The sequence below is a fragment of the Geotrypetes seraphini genome, chromosome 11, assembly GCF_902459505.1.
Source record: "Geotrypetes seraphini chromosome 11, aGeoSer1.1, whole genome shotgun sequence".
NCBI classification, from domain to species: Eukaryota; Metazoa; Chordata; class Amphibia; order Gymnophiona; family Dermophiidae; genus Geotrypetes; species Geotrypetes seraphini.
This window is the reverse complement of record NC_047094.1, coordinates 34963399-34988332: the sequence shown is the minus strand read 5'-3', so window position 1 is coordinate 34988332 and position 24934 is coordinate 34963399. Positions and strand designations below refer to the sequence as shown.

Genomic DNA, 24934 nt, shown 5'->3' with positions numbered 1-24934 from the left:
GAATTAAATTACTAGTAATCTTTCTTAAAGTAATGTGCACCGTCCCTCCAAACAGGAAAAAAAAAAATCCATATGCAGAGCCAAACAGAAAATTACACCAGAAGGAGACGACCCATTCAAAATTTATAAGGTGTCGAACAAATGAAACCAAATGTTGTATATCACAAACCCATTATAATATTCCATTGGTCAAGATATTCAGGGACCTTCTCAAATTAAATAATAAGCAAATGAAAACATCCATTCAAATGTTTAAACCCCCATCCCCTCCACCCCCCGTTTTATCAAGCTGTGCTAGAGTTGTTTTCTTTTTTTTTTTTTTTTAACGCAGGCCAGCAAGGTAAGTGCTCCAATGCTCTCAAGAATTCAATGAGTGTCAGAGCATTTACTGTGTCAGCTAGCGATAAAAATTTTCTTGCGCAGCTTGATAAAAGGGGTCCTAAATGTGTAAACAAAAAGTGTTGCCACTATGAAACTCTCACATCTATATACCATTTTAATCAATCTTCATTATCTCTCTACTCAAATTAATAATGTTTGCAGTATGTGTCTTTGCTAGGTATGAGGCATTAGCTAATTTTCACCACAAACTCTTTAAGTTTTAAAAAAAATGCACAAGATTTCTTTAGCTATCTAGAAACATAGCAAAGCAAGTCTCAGGAGCATTTAAAGTTCCAGCAGTGGAAGCCCCCTCCTCCCTCTCCCTAAATCCATTGAGGTGTTAACATGTTGAATAAATGAAAGAATTGTCATTGCTTCAAGGGATACTGTTCAATTATAAACAAATCCTGAAGTTCAAACCTACTTTAAGTGAAACATTTAGCAAGATGACTTTCCATGTGGTGAAAATTCACTATTTTTCACTCAATAAGCCTCTAAGATAGGGTTCCAATGTCGGTCCTTGAGGACTGCAATCCAGTTGGGTTTTCAGGATTTCCCCAATGAATTTGCATGAGCTCTATTTGAATACACTGTTTCCATTGTATGCAAATAGATCTCGTGCATGTTCATTTGAGAAATCCCGAAAACCCAACCTGGCAGGGCTGAGTTTGGATGCCTCTGCTTTAAGGACAAATCAATTCTCAAGGGGCCACATTTATATTATTACAATTCTTTATAAATAAAGCTGTTCTATTCTGTGATCTAGTATACTCACAAACAGCTGAACCACTAATACAAAGGAAGACACGATTTGTTTAAAGATTATTGCCTATCATCATAGACCATAGGAGATATGTGAATTTTGAAACAGAACTCAACCTTAAAAACAAAACCTCAGAAAATGAATGTCGTATTGGGAACTTGGTCTGAGATGTCACTCATCTATGGAGTTCCAGTCCTGTAATGACAATGGAAACCACACCCTCACAGTTACAGTACATGATGCACAGGACATGGAAAAGAAAAGAAAAAAAAGGTATAACCAATGTCGGAATCTCAACAGATACTGTTCAGACCACAGCTTCCTATGGGAGGTGATGAGAATGCTCATTTACAGCAATATTCTTTACAAAAATATGTCTCTAACCACACTCCCTCTTCCATTGAAAGGTGCAAAAGGAAAGAAAAATGGCTGATGATGGCTTTTGTGCCAAGCTACAGTCTTAAGACATGCCCCAAAAAACTATTTTTTCATCTTTTTCCAGTTCATGGAAACTCAGTCAGCCACACAATATCCCTTTAAAAGCAATAAAGTTTGTCTAAGGCCAAAACCTCTTGCAAAAATGAAGTTCTGTCCATGTATTAAAAAAAAAGAAAAGAAAAAAAAAAGTTCATATAAAGTAACACGTCCTATCATTGTGGGTCTATAACCCTTTGGTTCATTCTCACCATCCCAGCCTGTGCATCATCTGAGGAAACCAGTTGCTATAAAGATGTTTGAATTTTTATTTAGACAGTCTATAATAAGCCTCCAGAGGTTTGGGGGCGAGGGAGAACACATGCCCTTTGAGTTCTCTGCATACATTCTTCGCTACATTTCGGTGGAAGGACTTTGGGAAGGCTTGGGTGGTCACTTATCTTTGGACACCAGGTGCTGGTGCACAGTCCTTTACGGCTCTGTTTCCAGACGTCGAACTTCTTTTACTACAAGATCTATGTTAATGATTGGATTGAAGTACAAGGCCCAGTAGAACAGGCAGTTGCAGACGAACTGAGGAATGACAGGCCAGAAAATAGCAACGACAAGTCCTTGAGTTGACACTTTCCAGACATGGCTCCACAATCTGCGAGTGAGCGTCCTAATGAAAGGCAAATCAATTAAATTATCCTTGGGCAAATATCCCTGTGTTACTATTTAACTGCAACAGAATATTCATCCACACTCCTTACCCAACTAAGAGGAAGAATTCATTAAAACTATCAGGTCTGCTGTATTCAGATTATTTTTATGAACAATTGTTATAAATCAGTCACAGAAAGAAACACTCTGTTTATCCCAGTAATAGCAAGAATGATATTTCCAATACAAAAAGAAAGTCTATAAGCTCTTTTGCTAAATAAGGGGTTCTTTTACTAAGATGGCCTTACCTTGTCCATACGTAAGTCTTTGCTATGCACTAAGGTAATTTTTACCACAGACATAAAATGGCTGATTTTCTATTTTTTTGTTGCATTAATGGTCATGAGATAATGTTGCCATTAACATGCAGTCATTACAAAAAAAAAATTACTATACAAGCACTTACCACTACTTATTTTATAGATGGTATGGGCGGACATGGTAACCTATGCTAGTGTGGATATGCTGTTTAGCACAGAAATGTCCACTCTCTGCTCCCCGCCAAGGAAAAAAAATTACATATATATTTTAGAACCTGGATCAGTGGTAATTGGGCAGTTATCACAGGACACCTGAATGCGCCCCACAATACACCATTTTAAGTTGTGTTGGCTGCATATATGCATATATGCAAATAAGTTCCTTATTTGCCTAGCAATCAAATTCAACTGTAGTCATGCAAATTCTTCCGTAGGCACTATTAATTTTTGTGCAATGTGCAAGAATACAAAAATTCAAGAGAAAGTGTTCATATCATGTGTTATGCTCCCCAAAATAGTTATCTCTATTCATTAGCCCATCTCCCTTTGGTTATCTGAGCTCCTTCTCGCTTCTCCCCTCCACAAAGTTATCATAATCTCTCTAATAAATGCCCACCACGAGGCTGTTTGCAAGCAACATCAAGAGAGAAATTGAGAAGTTTTTAAACTAGGAAGAAGGGGAAAGCTTACATTCGACAGTCGATGGTTCGGGAACCGGTATACCCAGAGGATACCGTGCAGGAAGATAATGGGGAAGACTCACCGGAACATAGGCAAGACAGAAATCCTGACGGATCGAAAGGGACACAAGAGGGAAGGAAATGCAAGAAAGTAACAGGCCGCAAACTCAAGTGTATGTACACGAATGCAAGGAGCCTAAGGAATAAGATGGGTGAATTAGAAGCTTTGGTACAAAAAGATAACCTTGACATCATCGGCATTACGGAAACATGGTGGAATAAGGAAAACGTCTGGGACACTGTACTACTGGGATACAAGCTATACCGCAGAGACAGAGTGAGTCAAAAAGGTGGGGGCATTGCCCTATACATCAAAGAGGGAATCGAGTCTACCGGAGAGAACACACCGGAAACGAAGAATAAGTTAAGAGTCTCTAGGGGTCAAAATTCCGGGAACAAATGGAACAGAAATGAAGATCGGCTTCTACTACCGACCCCACAGGGCAGTCAGAAGAAATTGATGGAGAGATGACGGATGAGATTAAACACAACTGTAAGGGAGGCAACGCAGTTATCATGGGTGACTTCAATTATCCGGGGATAGACTGGAACCTAAGCACCTCCAGCTGCAGTAGGGAGACCAAGTTCCTGGATGCTGTAGCGATTTCTTCCTGGAACAACTTGTCAAGGAAAATACGAGAGGAAATGCAATTCTAAATGGACTACGAGGACCGGCGCAAGGTGTAGAAGTAGAGGGGACGCCCCCACCTGGAATACTGCATCCAGCACTAGTCGCCATACATGAATAAGGACACGGTATACTCGAAAGGGTCCATAGAAGAGCGACTAAAATGGTTAAGAGCCTGAAGGAGTTGCCATACTGCAAGAGGTTAGAGAAACTAGGCCTCTTCTCCCTTGAAAAGAGGAGACAGAGGGGACATGATTGAAACATTCAAGATAATGAAGGGAATAGACTTAGTAGATAGAGACAGGTTGTTCACCCTCTCCAAGGTAGAGAGAATGAGAGAGCACTCTCTAAAGTTGAAAGGGGATAGATTCCGTACAAACGTTGATAAGGGAGGGGGAGGAGAGAGTGCATAAGGAAGTTTTTCTTCACCCAGAGAATGGTGGAAAAGTGGAATGCTCTTCCTGAGGCTATTATAGGGGAAAACACCCTCCAGGGTTTCAAGACAAAGTTAGACAAGTTCCTGCTGAACCGGAACGTACGCAGGTAGGGCTGATCTCAGTTAGGGCACTGGTCTTTGACCTAGGGGCCACCTTGAGAGCGGACTGCTGGGCATGATGGACCACTGGTCTGACCCAGCAGCGGCAATTCTTATGTTCTTATGTTAAGAAACCAAACACACTGGAAAATTTGGTCTTCAGTATAAATAAGAATTCCTCCAACAATTGCCCACCCCCCATCAGTATTGTTCCCCTCCATATTTTAGCCCCTTAAAACTAGATCTCTTTTTCTACCTCATCTCGAGATTATGGTGCTTGGTCCTGAGCATGCTTAAGGCCCCACATCGACCCAGCACCATAACCTCGAGTTAAGGTAAAGAGAGAGGTCTCATACCTTTAAGACTTCCTAGTTACAGGTTGCCCTAAACAAAGAAGGGAAAGGAAATGGAAAGGACCGGCAAGTTAATGCTGGGTTTTACTAAACAGTACTAGAGGTTTTAAGCGCGGGCTAGTGAGATAAATGCTCTGACGGTCATAAGAATTCAATGAGCATCACATCATTTATCTCACTGGCCCACACTAAAACCTTTAGCGCCGTTTAGTAAAAGGAACTGTAAGCTTGTTGCTACCAAAAGGTTTTCAGTTTTCTTATCCCCATATTCCCAGCACAATTTCTTTCTTTTTTTAAATGAAGGCACCCTAAAAAATGAGAAAAGTAAGCCCTGGGGAGGGGTATATGGAGTTGAATCCTAAACTTCAGAAGCTCTGCAGGACAGAGATATTTGAGCTTCTAAAATGGGGTTGTGGCCAGGCAAACTTTGGGAAGAACTGTTACAGGATGTTGATGAGATATACCAATTTGAACTAAGATATCAGAAAACTATGTAAATAGGAAGGAAAATGCATCCAGGTTCCCCCTCCCCCCACAAGCTCATGTCCTCCAATCATTACTTCTACAAATAAGACTGAGAGAAGGGCCAGCCTGATGGTTCAAGAGGCAGTGCTGATAATTGTTATATGGAGAACACAGCTTAGGTTCCCAGACACAGATTCTGCTACTTAGGTAGGATAGGGACATTTAAGCAATGGTGTTCAATCTTCAGAAGGGGAAAGGTCTTTCTATCACACACCAGAAAAATCCAACAGCTCAACTCAGGATGCACAAGAGTTACTGTGGATGGGCAGACTAGATGGAGCATTTGGCCTTTATCTGCCATCATGTTTCTAGGTTCTGAAGAAATCAGCCTATGGTCTCTAATAATCGCTGTGATGGCTGGGCAAAGAGAAAATCTATAAACCCTGGATAGCTGCAAATTAAAGGCCTGGAAATAAAAGCTCCAAAGGATCAGGAGGAAATAAGAATATTAAAAAAACAAAACAATAAAAAAGGGGTAAGAGAATGAGACTAAGACTTACTTTAGTTCTCTCCTTGACCAGAGTCTCCAAAAGGAGAATAGCTCCAGCACAGAAAGTAACATGGCATTAACGATGATAAATCGAGAGGTCCAATAATGCACTTCCAACCAGTCCCAGGCAAACTCAGCAATTAGCTGATAAGGCAGAAAGGAGTATTTGAGAAGAAACCTTCTCCATTGCTTCCAAGATGGATCTTTTAAGTCCTGTAAAATATAAAATTATTAATGTGCTACATCTCACCTTCAGTACATGGCTGTTCAGCATATTGTCATAAATAAAGCAGCGGGCTGCACATCTGAAGCTTACCACTACTTTATTTTGGACTGAATTGCTGTGCAACACAGTTAAAGTTATGGTGTCTCAAACTCCAGTCCTCGGGGTGCAAACAGGTCTGGCTTCAAGGTGCCCCAAATATGTTAATGTGATGATAAACTACAGGCATTGTGTACAAATAGATCTGGTATTTATGGTAGATATCCTGAAAGCCAGGCATGTGTGTAGTTCCTAAAGATAGATACTAGGCCACAAAGATCTCAACTGCCCAATGATCTTTCACCATCCCTAATGGTTAATATGAGATTAAAAAGTGAGAGATGACAGTAATGAGCACCAGCACAGCTTCAGTTTAATCACCTTAACACTTTATAGTGAGGGTACTGCATATGAATATATAAAGTTTCAGAGCAGTGGGCACCTTTTTCTTTATGGATTGGGTGTGGGGGGGGGGAGGGGGGAAGAGCCAGATCTTCCCCAAACCTTACTCCCTTCTCCCAGGCCCAGAATTAGATCCCTTTTCCAAATTCTCTATTCCAAATTCTCCACCCCTCTCTATACCCCAGCATCAGAACCTTTTCCCAGCACTAGCATCAGGTCTCTCCTGCCACCCTCACCATCTGACAGCCTAAGCCCCATTTTACCATTCCCAGCCCCCTTCTCCCAGCCTTGGCCCCTACCATCAGACCCTTTTTCAAGCCCTAGTTCTTCTCTCTTACCTCCATGTCAGTCCCAGGCCCTGCATTAGATTCACTCAAGCTCCAGCTCCTTCTTCCAACCTGCAATCCTGGTTTTCCCCCAACCCCTTAGTCTCATTCTCAGCCCCAAACCTCTACTCCTTACCCACCCATCAACTTTAAAATTGCCTGTAGAGCAACAGGAACTTGTCTTTCCGCTGTAACCACTTTGCTTGTCTTTGGCTGTCTCTGGCCACCAGCACTGTTTGGTTGTTAAAATTGGAGAGCAATCACCACCTGGTTTTTTTTTCCCATGAGAAACAGGAAGTAGTTGCTCTCTAGTTTTAACAACCAAGAGGTGCTAGTGGCCAGAGCTGACCCAGGATAGGTAGAACTGCAGCAGCAGAAAAATAAGCTCCCATTTCTCTACAGGTAAAAGGAGAAGAGCAGCCCGCAGGAATATTTTGGAAGTGCCAGGGCTATATGCACTCCCTCTCCATGTCTATGAAAGGTTTAACTAATAATTTGCTTGAGAATACAATACAGCATCTTAGCAAATTATTGATAAGAGTTTATAATTGCTGCTTCTATATTAGATGCAGATTTATAGGGCAAAAATTGTCATTTTTACAAAACAAATACAGTCGAGCCTCAGTTTGCGAGTAACACAGTTTGTGAGTGTTTTGCAAGTTGAGCAAAACACTCGAGCAAACTTTAACTCGCAAACCGAGTGTTGACTCGATGAACGAGCACGTCCACCACAGGAACCGGCTTCTCTCCCCCTGCAGCCCACCCCCAAACCCTTACCTCCAGTGGACACCAGGCCTTCTATATGTTAACGCGCATGCGTACATAGTTGTGGTTCTCACGGGTGGCATTGGGTGGGTGGAGCTTTACTTGTGACGTGCAAAAGCCGTGCTACTGTAGCCCGGATGGTTTTGGCTTCCTTTGGTGCAGAACTTGAAGTGCAGCGATGGCAGCGCCATCAGTTGCTTGGGGGAATGGAGGGTCCCGTGCCCTTCAACTGCCATGGTGGCCCACAGGAAACATAGTAGATGATGCAGATAAAGACCCATCCAGTCTGCCCAACCTGATTAAATTTACATTTTTTTCTTCTTAGCTATTTCTGGGCAAGAATCCAAAGCTCTACCCGATATTGTGCTTGGGTTCCAACTGCTGAAGTCTCCTTCAAAGCTCACTCCAGCCCATCTACACCCTCCCAGCCATTGAAGCCCTCCCCAGCCCATCCTCAACCAAAAGGCCATATATAGACACGTACCATGCAAGTCTGCCCAGTACTGGCTTTAGTTCTTCAATATTTACTATTATTTTCCGATTCTAGATCCTCTGTGTTCATCCCACGCTTCTTTGAACTCCATTACTGTTTTCCTCTTCACCATCTGTCTCAGGAGCTCATTCCAGGCATCCACCACCCTCTCTGTAAAGTAGAACTTCCTAACATTGCTCTTGAATCTACCACCCCTCAACCTCAAATTATGTCCTCTGGTTTTACCATTTTCCTTTCTCTGGAAAAGATTTTGTTCTACGTTAATACCTTTCAAGTATTTGAATGTCTGAATCATATCTCCCCTGTCCCTCCTTTTCCTCTAGGGCAGTGTTTTTCAACCTTTTTTGGGCAAAGGCACACTTGTTTCATGAAAAAAATCACGAGGCACACCACCATTAGAAAATGTTAAAAAATTTAACTCTGTGCCTATATTGACTATATATAAAGTAATTCTCTTGAATAGGAATCAAATAAACACAAAAAGTATTTTATAATGCTGCCACCGCCAACAACACCGTTGGCGGCGGTGGCACTCAAGTGGCTAAAGAGCCGCAGTTTGCCGGCCTAGGGACAACACTGGAGGGTGGCCAGCTGTGCACCCCCTTGGGACGTAAACCCGGGGTGGGGCAGACCGCCCCCCCCACCCTGGTATGCCACTATCTGTACCTCACTCCCTCCCTATGACCAAAAATTCTCCTTTCTTCTATTCCCCGTGTACACAACCATCACTTTCCCTCCCTTCCTCTCTCCAAAGTCCATGCCTTCTGTGTCCAAACACTCATTCCCTCCCCCACCTCAGCTTCTCTTTCCTTCCCTTCCTCTCTCCCAAGTCCATTTCTTCTGTGTCCAAAAACACATTCCCTCCCCCACCTCAGCATCTCTTTCCCTCCCGTCCTCTCTCCCAAGTCCATTTCTTCTGTGGTCCAAAAACGCATTTCCTCCCCCACCTCAGCATCTCTTTCCCTCCCTTCCTCTCTCCCAAGTCCATGCCTTCAGTGTCCAAAAACCCATTCCCTCCCCCACCTCAGCATCTCTTTCCCTCCCTTCCTCTCTCCCAAGTTCATGCCTTGTGTCCAAAACGCACTCCCTCCCCCCTTTTGTGTTCCGTGTTTGCCTCCCAGCCCATCTTTGCAACTTTCTCAGCAAAACGAAGCTCAAGCCGCGAGGCTTGTCTTCTGCTTCCTGCCTGCCCTGCCGCGCACAAATAGCCGAACGGAAGTATTCTCCAACGTCAGCGCTGACGTTGGAGGGCAGGCTTTGCTTAAGCCCTCCCTCCGACGTCAGCGCTGACATCGGGGAACGCTTGCGATCGGCTATATGTTAGCTGCAGGGCAGGCAGGAACAGAAGACGAGCCTCGCGGCTCGAGATGTATTGAACTCCGCAGGTCCCCCGTCCAGCTCTCTCCTGTCCACGTGGGGCGGACCGCCCCTCTCCCTAGACTGGTGGTACTGCCCTGATGGCGGCCCTGACCGTACGGCACACCAGGCAACATCTCGCAGCACACTAGTGTGCCGCAGAACAGCGGTTGAAAAACACTGCTCTAGGGTATACATATGCAGGGTTTCCAGTCTCTCCACATACGTCTTCTGGTGCAAACCTCCTATCATTTTTGTTGCCCTCCTCTGGACCGCTTCAAGTCTTCTTACGTCCTTCGCCAGATACGATCTCCAAAACTGAACACGATACTCCAAGTGAACATAAGAACATAAGAAGCGCCATCTCCGGAACAGACCCTAGGTCCATCAAGTCTGGCGATCCACACACGCGGAGGCCCCGCCAGGTGTACCCTGGCATAGTTTTGCTCCCCATATCGCTCCAAGCTTCTCGTAAAGGGAAGTGCATCTAGCCTACCCCTACCCATGTCACTTCATGCCACTCATAAGGAGGTGTACATCTAACTTACCCTTAAATCCTAGAATGGTGGATTCCGCAATTACCTCTTCTGGGAGAGCATTCCAGGTGTCCACCACTCGTTGTGTGAAGCAGAACTTCCTGATATTTGTCTTGAACTTGTCCCCCCTTAGCTTCCAGCCCATGTCCTCTTGTCCGTGCCACATTGGACATTGTAAATAATGTTTTTTCCTGCTCTATTTTGTCGATTCCTTTCAGTATTTTGAATGTCTCGATCATATCCCCTCGTAGTCTCCTTTTCTCAAGGGAGAACAACCCCAGTCTCTTAAGTCTTTCCTCGTAATCCAGGTTCTCCATACCTTTCACCAGCTTTGTTGCTCGTCTCTGCACCCTCTCCAGCAGTATGATATCCTTCTTTAGGTATGGAGACCAATGCTGGACGCAGTATTCCAAGTGTGGTCTGACCATCGCTCTATAAAGCGGCATTATGACTTTCTCCGATCTACTCGTGATTCCCTTCTTTATCATGCCTAGCATTCTATTCGCGTTCTTCGCTGCCGCCGCACATTACACCGACGGCTTCAGTGTCCTATCGATTAATACTCCCAGGTCCTTTTCCTGTTCAGATTTTCCCAGAGTTGCACCTGACATACTATACTTGTGTTCCTTATTTTTTCTGCCTAAGTGCATCACTTTGCATTTTTCTACATTAAACTTCATCTGCCATTTATCTGCCCAATTCTCCAATCGGCTCAAGTCACTCTGGAATTCTTCACTGTCCTTCTGCGATTTGATGGCCCGGCATAGCTTTGTATCATCTGCAAACTTGATGATCTCACTGGATGTTCCATCCTCTAGGTCATTGATGAAGATATTAAATAAGATGGGCCCAAGTACCGAGCCCTGGGGCACACCGCTAGTCACATTTTCCCAGTCCGAGAACTTCCCATTTATGCCCACTCTCTGCCTTCTGTTCTCCAGCCATTTGCCTATCCATCTTAGTATATCTCCTTCTATTCCATGGCCCTGCAGTTTCCTGAGGAGTCTTACATGTGGAACTTTGTCGAACGCTTTCTGAAAATCCAAGTATATAATATCCACCGGTTCTCCATTATCAATTTGTCTGTTCACTGTCTCAAAAAACTGAAGTAGGTTCGTCAAGCATGACTTCCCTTTCCTGAATCCATGTTGGCTGGCTTTCATCAGGTAGTGTGTGTCTAGGTGCCGGGTTATGCTATCCTTGATCAGCGCCTCAACCATCTTCCCAGGGACCGACATGAGACTCACAGGTCAATAGTTGCCCGGTACTCCTCTTGATCCTCTTTTGAATATCAGAGTGACGTTCGCTATCTTCCAGTTGTCTGGTATCTGCCCTGTTTTGATTGACAGATTGGCAAGTTTTTGGAATAGTTCTCCGATTTCCACTTTTAGCTCTTTCAAAACTCTCGGATGAATTCCATCCGGTCCAGGGGATTTGTCGCTTTTGAGTTTGTCGATCTGGCGGTATATCTGGTCCAAGTCCACGTCTACTGTGGTAAGGCTGTCCTCTGTTACTCCTTTGAACACTTTCACTGCTTCTGGAATTGTTGCAGTGTCTTCCTTTGTAAAGACAGACGCAAAGAATGAATTTAGTCTGTCTGCGATTTGTTTGTCTTCCTTGATGTACCCTTTCCTTCCCTGGTCGTCCAGCGGTCCCACCGCCTCATTTGCGGGTTTTCTCCCTTTCACGTACTTGAAGAAGGGCTTGAAGTTTTTGGCCTCTTGCGCTATTTTCTCCTCATAGTCCTTTTTGGCATCCCTCACTGCCCTGTGACACTTCTTCTGATCACCCTTGTGTGTGGTCTCATCAACACCTTATTCCTTCTACTGGCTACGCCTCTCTTTATACAGCCCAGCATCCTTCTGAAGGATGGAGGCGTGGTAAATGGCTGTGTTGGAATGGGGAACTTTACAGGCATTACTGCCGGGCTGGAAGTTCTTAGTGCAGGGGAGTGCTTGCAGCTGAACTCGGTAGCGGATTTAGTGAAAGCTAAGCTGGGGTTGGCTAGTTTCTGGTTGAGTTTAGGGCTTTAGGGGGGGATGTGCATCATAGGCCTGTTTTTGGGATTTGGAACGAATCATCCGCGTTTCCATTACCTCCTGTGGGGAAACTCACTTTGATATATGAGCACTTTGGATTACGAGCATGCTTCTAGAACAAATTATGCTTGCAAACCAAGGTACCACTATATTCATGTATCACAAATTAATAAACGCAGTATATATTTTGGGAAATCTGCAATATATAGCCAACACCACCACCACAAAAAAAAAAAATAAAAATCTACCAATGAATATAATTCATTGGACTGTATTTATGTTTTGGCCCTGTTCTTGAGGAAGACCTACTAATAACAGTTAAAACAAAAAATGGTTTTGAAATTTTCATTCACTATTGTATTTTGAGTAACTGTGTTCATTTATAAGAGGAGTGTGGAGGTTGTGGGGCTCATAATCGAAACTTAACACGTCTAAAAACCGGCCCAATTCAGCACTTGGACGACCTAAAAGTCAGGTTGTTTAAGTGCCGATAATATAATCAAACCGATTTTTTGGATGTGTCCAAGGACGTTTTAGGAACCCAGAGCTAAAAGGGGACTATTTGGAGGACTGGTTAGGGCTGTACATGGGCGGGATGTGGGCTGCAGGGATAATCGAATGTTTTACTAGACATCCTGGACAGAACTTAAACGTTGTGAGTCAGGCAATATAAAAACAGGTATAAGTACCAAAAGGGTATCCAAAGTGAGCAGATAACCACTGCAGAGACAAAGTAAAGACCCCCTCACACTCTCCCAGTCTTCACTGACCCCCTCACACCCCCACAAAGATCAGAATAAAAACATACATAACTGTCTCCAGAATATCAGCACCTGCTATAGCAAAACCTAGTGAACCATAGAGAGGAGGACCCAGGCCCATAAGCAGCTCTAACCACTACATTTATGGTAGAACACGTGTGCTCACCAATCCCCCTCCTACCAAACCCTACTCTACTGCCATATAAGTGCCATCTATAGCCATAAGGACTATTGGGGGTTTTAAAAAGGTGGATTTGGGGGGGGGGGAGGCTCACCATTACCTATAAGGGAGTTCTGGTGAGATGTTTATCTGGCATCCTTTCTGTGAAGTTCATAGAAGTGCCCTGTAAGGTGCCACACTGCTCTGTTGCCATGTCTGGGTGGCCAGTCCATCAAAGAACTGGCCCCTCACACGCCCAAATGGTCTTGTTCTGGGCTTTTGGGACTTAGACAAATTTTTGGTTGAGAATGTGGTATAAAGACATACTTGCGTCTGGATGAACAACAGCCTGGACATATAGAGAGATGATTTTCGAAGAAAAAAAAAATTTAGACATTTTTTGAGAATGGGCATTTACAAATTGCCAACTTTGGGTGTCCAGCATCATAAGTCCGAATCAGACTTAGACGTATGTTTTAATTATGCCTACAAGTGGATTACAACCATCAGCTGAATTGTTGGAAGAAGCACTGCACCATACAGTACAGCAACGTTAAAGCTAAGTTGAATATTTTGCTTTTCTGTCAGCCGCCGACGGTTCTTTGAAACACCATGGAACTTTGACTTACCTCTTATGATTTGAATATCTTTAGTGCTGGGTGGCCCTTTTGAATATTTAAACTATGCCCGTTTTTTGGGGGCCAGAGACCTTTTCTCCCTGGTAGAGGGAGTTTTTTTCTCTCTGGCTTTGTTTTCCGGAGTGAACCAGTGATATTAGCTTTAAACTCTTTCGTGAAATCTTGTGACTTTCTGGATTTTGAGGTCCACTTGATAAGTTTATAGTTTGTTATTGAGACCACCTGACACTAACGTAAAAGACACTTTATGGTATAATTTTGTTATTGGTTAGTAAGGGTGTCTTAGCTCTGCTCAGTTTCTTGATAATAGGATGTAGTGGCCCATGAAAAATTTATGTGGAAAGAGATCATGGCATTTTGAATCATCAAGTCAGTCTGGGTCATGAACATGTCTATCCAGGGGTCTTGAGGAGTGGGTCCTGCTATTTCTGGCCTTCTTGAAAACAGATTCATCTACCACCAAGCCTTTTTGACTTTATACATGAAGTCTGCCTTTTTATTAACTGGCTTCAGTTATTAAGAAGTGGTGTATCCCACTGCTATGACTTCCTTGAAATGGTTGAGGACATAAGACAATTGTCATACTGAGTCAGACAAAAGGTCCATCTAGTTCACTGTCCTGCTTCTAACAGTGACCAACCCTGGTCACAAATATCTGGCAGAATCCCAAAAAGTAGCAGTATCCTCAGCTCTATCTTAAGGGTTTATAGATTTTACTTCCAGGAATTTGTCCAAACCTTCTTTAAGCTCAACGCTAACTGCTTCTCTGTCAATGAGTTCTAGAGCTTAACTATGCATTGAGTGAAAAAAAACCCACAAAAAACATTTCCTCTAGATTTTCTGGGTTTTTTTTTTTAAAAAGAGTAAATCAATTTGCGTTTCTCTCTTCCATTCCATATAGGATTTTATAGATCTTTATCACATCTCCCCTTAGCCATCACAAAGCCAAGGAGAAATTAGAGGATAGCTAACTTTTCTGCCCTGTCTTCCTATAGCCAAAATTTGAGGAAGAAAATGCGCTTTGGAAACCAATGAAGCCCTGTTCAAAGAGCTCCAATTATTCATATTGAGAATTCCAGAGCCTGATTGGGTTCAGAATCAGAAAAGAGAGATTTGACTGGAAATACCTATGTATGCCTGACTAGTGGTCAAAAACTCAGTGAAGGGTATGTTGACTGCTAGGGCTAAATCACAGGTGTCAAAGTCGGTCCTCGAGGGCCAGAATCCAGTCGGGTTTTCAGGATTTCCCCAATGAATCTGCATGAGATCTATTTGCATGCACTGCTTTCAACGCATATTCATTGGGGAAATCCAGAAAACCCGACTGGATTCCGGCCCTCGAGGAGGGACTTTGACACCCCTGGGCTAAATCATGATGTCAGGGAAATATATTTTCTTAGGCTTCTACGGTATAGCAGTATATAAGAAATAAATTATTATTATTATTATGGCTGAAGTCATGATTGCTGCAGTTGTAATTGGTCACCAAAGATGGTTGCTTCAAAATATACCATCGCACACTACAAAAAGAGAAGCCAGAAACATATGTACCCCTTTCCCTGATCTTAACTATGAAATGCTATTATAAAGAAAATATATAACCTTTTAAAAGAAAACCTTTGTCACATTAAAAACTTTTTTTTTTTAAAAAAAAGATAAAACGTATTCAGCACTTACCAAATATTTGGCAATTAAATCTTCTTCCTGCTCATCTTCTAGTACAGGGCAGATAGTGTGGATGAAAGGTAGAAAAGTTTCGGTATAATCAAACAAATACAGATAAAAAATGCTGAGTCTCGGGGAGCTCTTCAATGCATAGAGAAGGAACAGTGATTTTCCAGGGTTTACTGCCTGAAACACAAACACAGAAAATTTCTTACACACAACATCCTTGCTTTTCTTATTCTATACCAGTATCTCTCAAACTGTGTGCTAAGACATAGTGGTGTGCCCCAAAGATATTCTGGGTATGCCACAAGAGATTCCAGAATCTTACTTTATTTTTAAAAATTCCCCTCATAACTATACACTAGAATAGATGACATGTACGTCACATGTGCAAGAGTTTGTCAATATTATGAGCGTCTATGTGTATATCCGCCTAGACAAGCATCATTCTTTGACGTGATTGGTCCTTAAAAACTAATAGAAAATAATTTTCATTTTATTTTTTATGTAGCAGTTATCCTAACTTGAGCAACAAAGCAATCGATGCTTTCTTACTGTTTGAATCTTATCTTTGCAAACTTGGATTTCAGCTCTGAAAGAAATTAAATTGGAAAAAAAGGAGAATGACAGCAGATGGTAGATAATGAAATGCCTGTTTGCTTGTCAACTATCAATCAGTGTTCTAAGTTAATTTGCACTCAAAAACAAGCACGTCCATCGTATTGATCAGCAATTCTTTTCTATCTACAAGTACTTCACTGTTGTTAACAATTACCCATATACAGCTTGAAGAACTTTAAATAAATAACTCTCAAATTTAATTTTATGGTTTTGCAATTTTATAATTTCAATTAAAATGTGCCGTGAAAAACAATTGCTCTGTTTAGTTGACTCTTCTCAAGCTAGTTAACATTTAAAAGCAGAACAGTAATAGAAAGAGATTAGGTTTTTACTTGCTCCTGCTAAATCCACAAGCCTCTTAACTCCATCTTTATCCTTCCTGATCTATTTGCAGCTTTTGACACTGTAAAATCACCACCTACTCATCTTTATGCAGTCCTTGCTTGGATTTCAGGGCTCTGTTATCACATGGTTTTCTTCCTTTCTTTCCCATCGTACCTTTATTGTATGCTGTGGTGGATCCTCCTCCACCGCCATCCTGATGTCAGTCAGTGTACCTCACGGTAGAGAATGACATGGTGGCTGTTACCCATAGCTAGCCCACCGAAACGGTGAGGGAGGAAAAAAGTGCTCACTGCGGGCATGGGGACAAGGTCATCCACCACCCTTAGGTAGTTAAGGGAGGGAAAGCGCGTGCCCTCCCTCCTTCCTATCTGCCCGAATCTATCTATCTATCTATCTCCCTCCCTCCCTACCCTTATCTTCGCGGAGCGTTTTGAGTAACTTCTTCACAAAGCTGTCGGAGCCTGAAAGCAGTAGCGTGCATGTGGGCGGCAGCTTCTCCTCTGACACAACTTCTGGTTGCGTCAGAAGAGAAGCTCTGACGGCTTTGAAGAAGTTACTCAAAACACCGCAAAGGTAAAGAGGAGGGAGGGAGATAGACAGATAGATTCAGGTAGGTAGGAAGGAGGGAGGGGGCCACATGAGGGGTGCCGAAGGGCGGTGAGGTGGCGAGAGGGAAGGGTGGTGGAGGAAAGGAGCAGACGCTGAAGGGGGGTGGAGAGGAACAGACGCCAAAGGTACATGGGGATGACAGAGTGGGGGGAAAACGCCGAAGGGACATGGGGATGACAGAGTGGGGAGAAGACGCCGAAGGGACATGGAGCTGACAGAGCGGGGAGAAGACGCTGAAGGGACGTGGGGATGACAGAGTGGGGAGAAGACGCAGAAGGGAATGGGGATAACAGAGTGGGGAGAAGACACTGGAAGGGAAGAAGTCAGAGATGCCAGACTATGGGGGAGCGGGAAAGAGAGAGGCACAGTAACAGAGCAAATGGAAGACGCAGAGAGAAGACAGACAGTGGATGGAAGGAATTGAATGAGAAGTTGAGGGAAGCAGAAACCAGGCAACAAAGGTAGAAAACCCCCCCCAACTATTTATTTATTTATTTATTTGCTTTAGAATAAAGTAATATATTAGTTGTTTATAAAAATTTATAAACAAAGCCCTGCAAGCTGAACATCTCTTTCTCTAGTTCAGCAGCCAGAACTTTGATTTATAAGGAAGGAATAAGCTAAATATTGCAGGACTGAGGCTTGTAAGGATGCTGCGGGGACAGTGGTCGTGGGGATGGGGCGGGGACGGTGGTCACAGGGATGGGGACAAATTTTTTCCCCGTGTCATTCTCTACCTCGCGGTTCTGTCCTGGGAACACTTTTTTTTCCATCTATACTTCTTCCCTTGGTGGTCTAATCTACTCCCATGGCCTTATCACCTTTATGCCGAAGAATCGCAGATCTCTCTCTCTATACCTGAAAGCTCGACAGACATTCAGTCTGGGTTTCAACCTGCTTGTCTGACACCATGCCATCTAAAATTAAACATGGCCAAGACTGAGCTCTTTATCTTTCCACCTAAACCTGTCTCTCCTCTTCCTCCATTCTCTATTTCTAGGAACAACACCCTCATCCTCCCTGTCTCGTTGGTTTGCAACCTTGGGGTAATCTTTGACTATCTTGCACCTTCTCTTCACATATCCAACAGACTGCCAAAACCTTTAGTTTCTTCCTCTATAATATCGCTAAAATCAGACCTTTCAATTCTGAACACACTGCAAAGACCCTCATCACCTCTCGTCTAGTCTACAGCAACCTGCTTCTCATTGGCCTTCTGCTAAACCATCTTTCTCCCCTTCAATCTGTTCAGAACTCTGCCGCACGCCTCATACTCCATCAATGTCACAATGTCCACATTACCACTCTTAAGTCACTTCATTGGCTCCCTATCTGTTTCCACATACAGTTCAAACTTCTCTTACTGACCTACAAGTGTATTCGCTCTGCAGTATCTCTCCTCTCTCTCCCACACTCCCCCACTCCCCACTTGGGCACTCCATTCATGGAAAAGGTGTCTCTTATCTGTACCCTTCTCCTCTATGGCCAACTCAAGACTCCGCCCCTTCTACCTTGCTGCACCATATGCTTGGAACAAACTGCCTGACTTGATACATCAGGCTCCGTCTCTGGTAATATTCAAATCCAGACTCAAAGCCCACTTCTTTGAAGACACTTTCAATCCCAAATTTCAATCCACCTTCTAAGCACCAATATCTGTCTTATCAATCCATCTAATTCCCCCACCTAAGCACAGTGCATTGATACACTTTCTTGTCCAGTTTGTCTGTCTTGACTAGATTGTAAGCTCTTTTTGAGCAGGAACTGTCTCTTTTATGTTTTGATGTGAAGTACTGTGTATGTCTAGTAGCGCTATAGAAATGATTAGTAGTAGTAGTAGTATAATATTTTTTCCAGGTGATGGGAATGGTATGCTGAACAATACAGTTGTCCATGCATGTTCGCGAGCATTCTGCAGAAGATGTCAATCACAGCTTTTGAGCTCCTCCTCCTTCTCTCCAGCCTCTGCTGCCCTCTTCAGTTCATACCAAAGCTGGCAACAGCCCTAAAGGAAGAGATAAGAGGGGTACGTGGAACTCCCCGAAACCAAGTGTCTGATCTGCTCAGATTAATATAAAACAATCATTGAATGAACAGCAATATAAGAAAAACATTAACAAGCTTCTGAGAAGAAACATATTAAACAAGAACATAACAACCTGAACATTTATAGAGCTCAAACATTCCTCACTTTTAAAGTATATATACAGAGACTCTTCATAATCCCATAGTCTGACAGGAAATCTTAACTGTGAAGCTGACCATTAGCTTGAGTCAAAAGCAAGCGCATCAGATAATTGGGGGGCGGTGGGGGGGGAGTGTCAGATTACTATTTCTATCTACTAGAAAAGATATTATCAAAGGCAAGAACCTAATCTCTTTTTCCAGTGCAATAGGAATGGTATGCTGAAACGTAGGGCCATACCTAAACAGTCCCCAAACTCTCAGGTGGGATAGAGGAGCCTGCTCTTAGTACTGAGGACCCAAAAGCGGCATCATAAGAACATAAGGCTAGCCTTACTGGGTCAGACCAATAGTCCATCTAGCCCAGTATCCCTTCTTCACAGAGGCCAGGAACTTGTCCAAACCTTTTAAAACCAGCTACATTAACTGCTCTTACCACATCCTCTGGCAACGCATCCAGAGCTTACTTATTCTCCCAGTGAAAAAATATTTCCTCCTATTGGTTTTAAAAGCATTACTCTGAAACTTTGAGTGTCCCCCTAGACTTTGTAAATCTTGATACAGTAAAAAAAAAAAAAAAAAAAAAAGATCCACTTGTACATGATCTATGCCAATTTCTTCAACTTTTTAACACCTATGGACTGGCGGAAATAAAATAATTATTTTGGGGACCGGCAGTTGAAGAACACTGAGCTAAGTCATACCCATTTCCACCCAAACTCCGCCCCAGACTCCACCCCCCTAATAGTACTAATTGTAACACCATTTTTTCCATCCATTTTTCATATATACACACATACATAATTGTATTAACAACACATAATGGTTAACCACAAAATTAAAATACACAAAGCACCCTGTATGCTTTTCAACATTCATTCCTACAAGAAAACAGATAACCCAATGCAAATGCAGGACCAAAAACTAAAAGTACTAATATTTACAAACTAACTCTAAGATGCAAGACTCTGCAAGCAGTACAACCCCAGAGGAAAAGAAACAAATGCATTTCTTCCTGAACAGACAGTAGATGTAAATCAATTACTAAATAAAAAAAAATAAAAGCATTCCCCCTACCGCTGTTGTTTCTCTCCCTCCATGCTGTGCCTTGCCTTCTGGCCTGCCCCCCCAGTGTTATCTTTGGGCCAGTCCATGGTGCGATTAACGCAGTGTCTTCGGGCCGGCTCCCTGAGTGCTGCATTGCACAAAGCTGTGGGCAGTGGCTCCTTGCGTGCATCCCGCGCCTCATCAGGAAGCCTTCCCTCTGATGTTGTGATGTCAGAGAGAAAGCTTCCGGTTCAGGCGCAGGACGCGTGTAGGACCTTTTCCCACGGCTTTGTGCACTGCAGCACTCAGGGAGCTGGTCCGAAGATGGTGCGTTGATCGCACCTGGACTGGTGGCTGAAGAACGCTGTCTTCTGCCCGATGGACGTACCGGCCCTGTGGACCGACAGAAAATTTCTACGGACCAGCACCGGTCCATGGACCAGCAGTTGAAGAACACTATTCTACACCACTCAGGATTTTGCAGACATCCTCCCATGCTGCTACGTTTACCCTGTAAAATTTGGAGAAACTATGAAGAAGGACCAGGTTGTTGATTTACAAATCTCTCGGGTAGAATTGCCTGAGCTTCCGCCCTACAGGAGGCCACTCCTCTTATCGAATGCATCTTTAAAGGAGACATGTGGGTGCTTGTCGCAACCAATGTAGGCAGAGGATATAGCTCTTTGAATCCATGATGATGGTCTTGGAGGAGGGCCTCTCTCTCTTCACCTGATTTGTTAACATGAAAAGATGACCCGAGACATAAAATTCATTGGCTACCTCCCGGTAACGTAATAGCACTCTTCTGACATTCAAAACCTTTAAGACCTTGTCCTTTTTCTTGGACTCTATGGGGTGAAATTTATTTATTTTTGCTGGCAGTCTAACTTCTTGATTGATATGGAACACCAAAACAACATTTTGTAAAATGGAGGGAACTGTATGCAAAGTCACTCCTGCTTCTGTGTTCCGGAAAAACTGTTCTCTACATGAAAGGGCCTATAATTCTGAAACTTTCCTGGCTGAAGTAAAGACTACTTAAATCGTCAGCTCCAAAAGGGATGTTTCCTGGAAGGGTTCATATGGGGCTCTGCTGAGTCCCCGTAAGACCACATTAAGATTCCAGAATAGAAACGGTACTCAAATCGAAGGCCATAGTCTTAGTACAACCTTTAATATTTAAACACTAAACAGAGACTTTCCTCAACTGCAACCTAAAATACTGACCTAGACTAAAACACCTTTTATATAAAACCATAACTGACCTTGCTGAAAAAGGCAGATATTGAACTAAAAAAAAAAGTTAAGAAAAACATAGCAGAGGTTATGCCTGTTCTCCTTTGATACCAGCTAGGTCCCTCCTGGCACACTGACTACTGCAGTGCCATGCCTCTTCTTCCAATCCTAGGTCCCCACAATACTTTGTTCTCTGCTGTCCCCAGCTCACCTTCAGGTTATAGGGCCTATTTTTGTTAACATGGTATGCATCTGTTTGTGCATGTGCAAACTGAGGTGTATGGATGGATAGACAGTCAGATCTTCAACAAAAGATACTTTCTCTCTTTTGAAAAACACGCCTAAAAGATTCAGTGCTAAAGGGAGAGTAAATATAGAAAACCATGCTAAATATTGGTATTTTTATCAGGAACTATTTCTGGTTTGGCCATTTTGTATGCCAAATACATCACCCTTTAGCATAGTGATTTTACAATAGCCCAATAGCCCGTTCTGAAGGTGGCCAATCCAGGTCCCTAGTACTTGGCCAAAACCCAAGGAGTAGCAACATTCCATGCTACCGATCCAGGGCAAGCAGTGGCTTCCCCAATGTTTTTCTCAATAACAGACTATGTTATTCCTCCAGTAAATTGTCTAAACCTTTCTTAAAACTAGCTACACTATTCACTCTTACCACAACCTCTGGCAATGCGATCCAGAGCTTAACTATTCTCTGAGTGAAAAAAAATTCCTCCTATTGGTTTTAAAAATATTTCCTTGTAACTTCATTGAGTGTCCCCTAGACTTGTAATTTTTGATGGAGTGAAAAATTGATCCACTTGGACAATCCACAGTAAAATTCCACTCTCAAGGATAACAGTTTATTATATCAGTCCAGCAGTTTTAATAAACCACAGCAGAGGCAGACCTCAAAATGGAATCCAAAGTTGTCCTCACCTTCTTTATTCAACTCTTGTGGGGAAGATTGGGATATTAAAAAAGCTCTTGTCAGCTGGCTCCTAAACGCAAAGAAAGTTTGCCAAGGTCTGGATAATCAAATGCTGAAGTATTAATGCTAAAGTTGAAAAACCGATGATAACAAACTGTGCATGGAATACATGCTTGGCTACAGATTTACTTATGTTTAAACACATTAGACAATGAACAAGTTTCAAGCTGACAGTACTTGCTAACTGTGAATAAAGAAAAGTACCTTATATTCCCACAGATTCTGAGGAGGTTTAACTCCCAGCATTTTTACACGTTCCAGTTCCATTATAATGGCCTTTCGGTGGCTATTGTTCTCTATACTATAAGGAACTTTAGAAAATTCTTCCTCTGCCAGAGTTAAAAGAAGTCTGCAAAAGACAGAATACTCATCACATTAGTTACAATATGTTCAGAATGTCATGCAGCTATAGGAAATTTGCTGAGTTCCAAAATGCACCAAGAATCCCTATTTACAAACGCTACCTCCCCTCACTATGTGTATACTACAAAACAGAGGCCTTACTACACCTAAAACCCGCACATTCATAGTACCTTCAGTTAGTGCCATCAGGAACAAATGCCAGCCAGTAATCTATTGCACAAGGTGTGACAGAACCATTACTAGCATTTTAAAAACAGAGCAAAACAAAAAATATAATTTTAACAGAATGACCAGGACTTCAAGACTTTAAAAAATTTTTTTAGTGTAAATGCTTCTGGAATCTCTATGTCAGAAGTTGGGAATCTCCAAGCTGGAAGCATGAGATGTTTGCATTTACCACCTCAAATGTATGCAAATCTCCCACATGCATATCCCCTTCTGAATATCCTAAAAACCTGACAGATACATGCTCTTGATGACTGAATGTTCTTCTATATAGTGTCTAGTCAATTCTTTCTTTCTAATGGACTCATCTTGTATAATTTTGATTTGACTTATACTTCCAAATCTGAGCTAAAGTAGAGTAGGCAGTAGGCATTTCTCTCCTACAATGTAAGATTTATACCTGAGAACTAGAAGGTGAAGCAACTTGCTCAAGCTCACATGAAGCAGCAGTGGGATCAGAAGTAGGGAAGCTCAGATTTAAAGCCCACTGCTCTACCTACTAGGCTAGTGTCTCTCAAACTCAGTGGTGTGCCCCAAAGATATTATGGGTGTGTGACAAGAGATTCCAGAATCTTACTTTATTTTTAAAAATTCCCTTCATAAGTATATACTAGCATAGATGGCATGTACATCATATGTGCAAGAGTCTGTCAATATTATGAGCGTCTATGTGCTTAAGGATATATCTGCCTAGACAAGCATCATTCTTTGACGTGATTGGTCCTTGAGAACTAATGGCAAGTAATTTTCATTTTATTTTTTTATGTAGCAGTTATCCTAACTTGAGCAACAAAGCAATCAAGGCTTTCTTACTGTTTGGATTTTATTTTTGCAAACTTGGATTTCAGCTCTGAAAGAAATTAAATTGAAAAAAGGAGAATGACAGCAGATGGTGGATAATGAAATGCCTGTTTGCTTGTCAACTATCAAGCAGTGTTCTAAGTTAGTTTGCACTTAAAACAAGCACATCCATCGTATTGATCAGCAATTCTTTTCTATCTACAAGTACTTTAGTTTCACTGTTGTTAACAATTACCCATACATAGCTTACAGAACTTTAAATAAATAACTTTCAAATTTAATTTTATGATTTTGCAATTTTATAATTTCAATTAAAATGTGCCACAAAAAAACATTTGCTCTGTTTAGTGTGCCAGAACTAAAAAAGGTTCGAGATGCACTGTACTAGGTTATTCCTGTACTTCAACTGTGTGTCTAGCTGGTGAAAGTGAATCTTCTAAGAAAATAATGTATTATGTGTGCCATTCCTAATTGTTTTTGATTAGTTAATGCCTTTTTAATTATAGCTCAAGGCAGTTACATTTCTATTTTCATTACATACTCCTGTGTTGTGTAAATGGCTGGGAAATGTTTAGTAGTAAATTTTTATAGTTGGAAAGCATTCAGCAGCGCTCACAATTTGACCTGCTCTTTGAAACAGGATCCTTCACAAGCTCATTGGCAAGACCAAGAATAACTTTAAGAGAACAATAATTAAGGTTTATAGCATATATCAGGGCATCCACATGGAAAGTCCATTAATGTTTTAAAACATTTAACTTCTTACCTTCCATTAACTCTTTCTGACAAAAACCTGTCTTTATAGTGGGAAGCCCAAGGACCCAGCTGTTCTAACCATAGAACCACTTCTTCTGCAGTCCATTTTGCAACTGGTTTGTGCACAAGAAGGTCATGTTCAGACTCCCTACTGCTCCAGTGATACACAAGTAGAACTACCTGAAAACCAAAATGAAATAACTGAAAATATGTCCCCAGTTTTCTCCTAATTCAACAACAGGAAATCCTGCCTTACCAAGCTTGTTAAAAACATGTGAATGAGGGTGAGCCATTTAATATTGTGCATCTGGATTTTCTGATCCCCCTCTCCCCGAGATGATCTCAAGGGAATTAAAAAGTCATGAGAAAGACAATGCCTCACAGTGGATTAGGACCCAACTAAAATACAGTATAGGAAAATGCAAAGTGGGACAAAAAGGGCATTTTTCTCAAAGGAGAGAGGCAATAGAGGAGTTCCCCAGCACTTTTTAACATTTAAAAATAAAATGACCTACTGTTCTCCTGCTCTTGCTTGGCATTG

The 24934-nt window shown here is 42.3% G+C and overlaps 1 protein-coding gene across 3 annotated transcripts in view; it reads right to left on the bottom strand.

Moving 5' to 3' along the window:
• Positions 1 to 308: 308 nt before the first annotated feature.
• The window catches only part of BFAR (bifunctional apoptosis regulator), a 42486-nt gene continuing 17860 nt past the window's right edge, over positions 309 to 24934 (bottom strand). For all 3 annotated transcript variants that reach the window (XM_033915092.1, XM_033915091.1, XM_033915090.1), the window contains exons 4-8: positions 24404 to 24573; positions 22453 to 22597; positions 15228 to 15401; positions 5823 to 6025; positions 309 to 2240 (exon numbers count right to left, since the gene is read on the bottom strand). In XM_033915092.1, coding sequence (XP_033770983.1) covers positions 2051 to 2240; positions 5823 to 6025; positions 15228 to 15401; positions 22453 to 22597; positions 24404 to 24573 — 882 coding nt within the window. In that variant the 3' untranslated portion in view covers positions 309 to 2050. The remainder of the gene's footprint in view (positions 2241 to 5822; positions 6026 to 15227; positions 15402 to 22452; positions 22598 to 24403; positions 24574 to 24934) is intronic.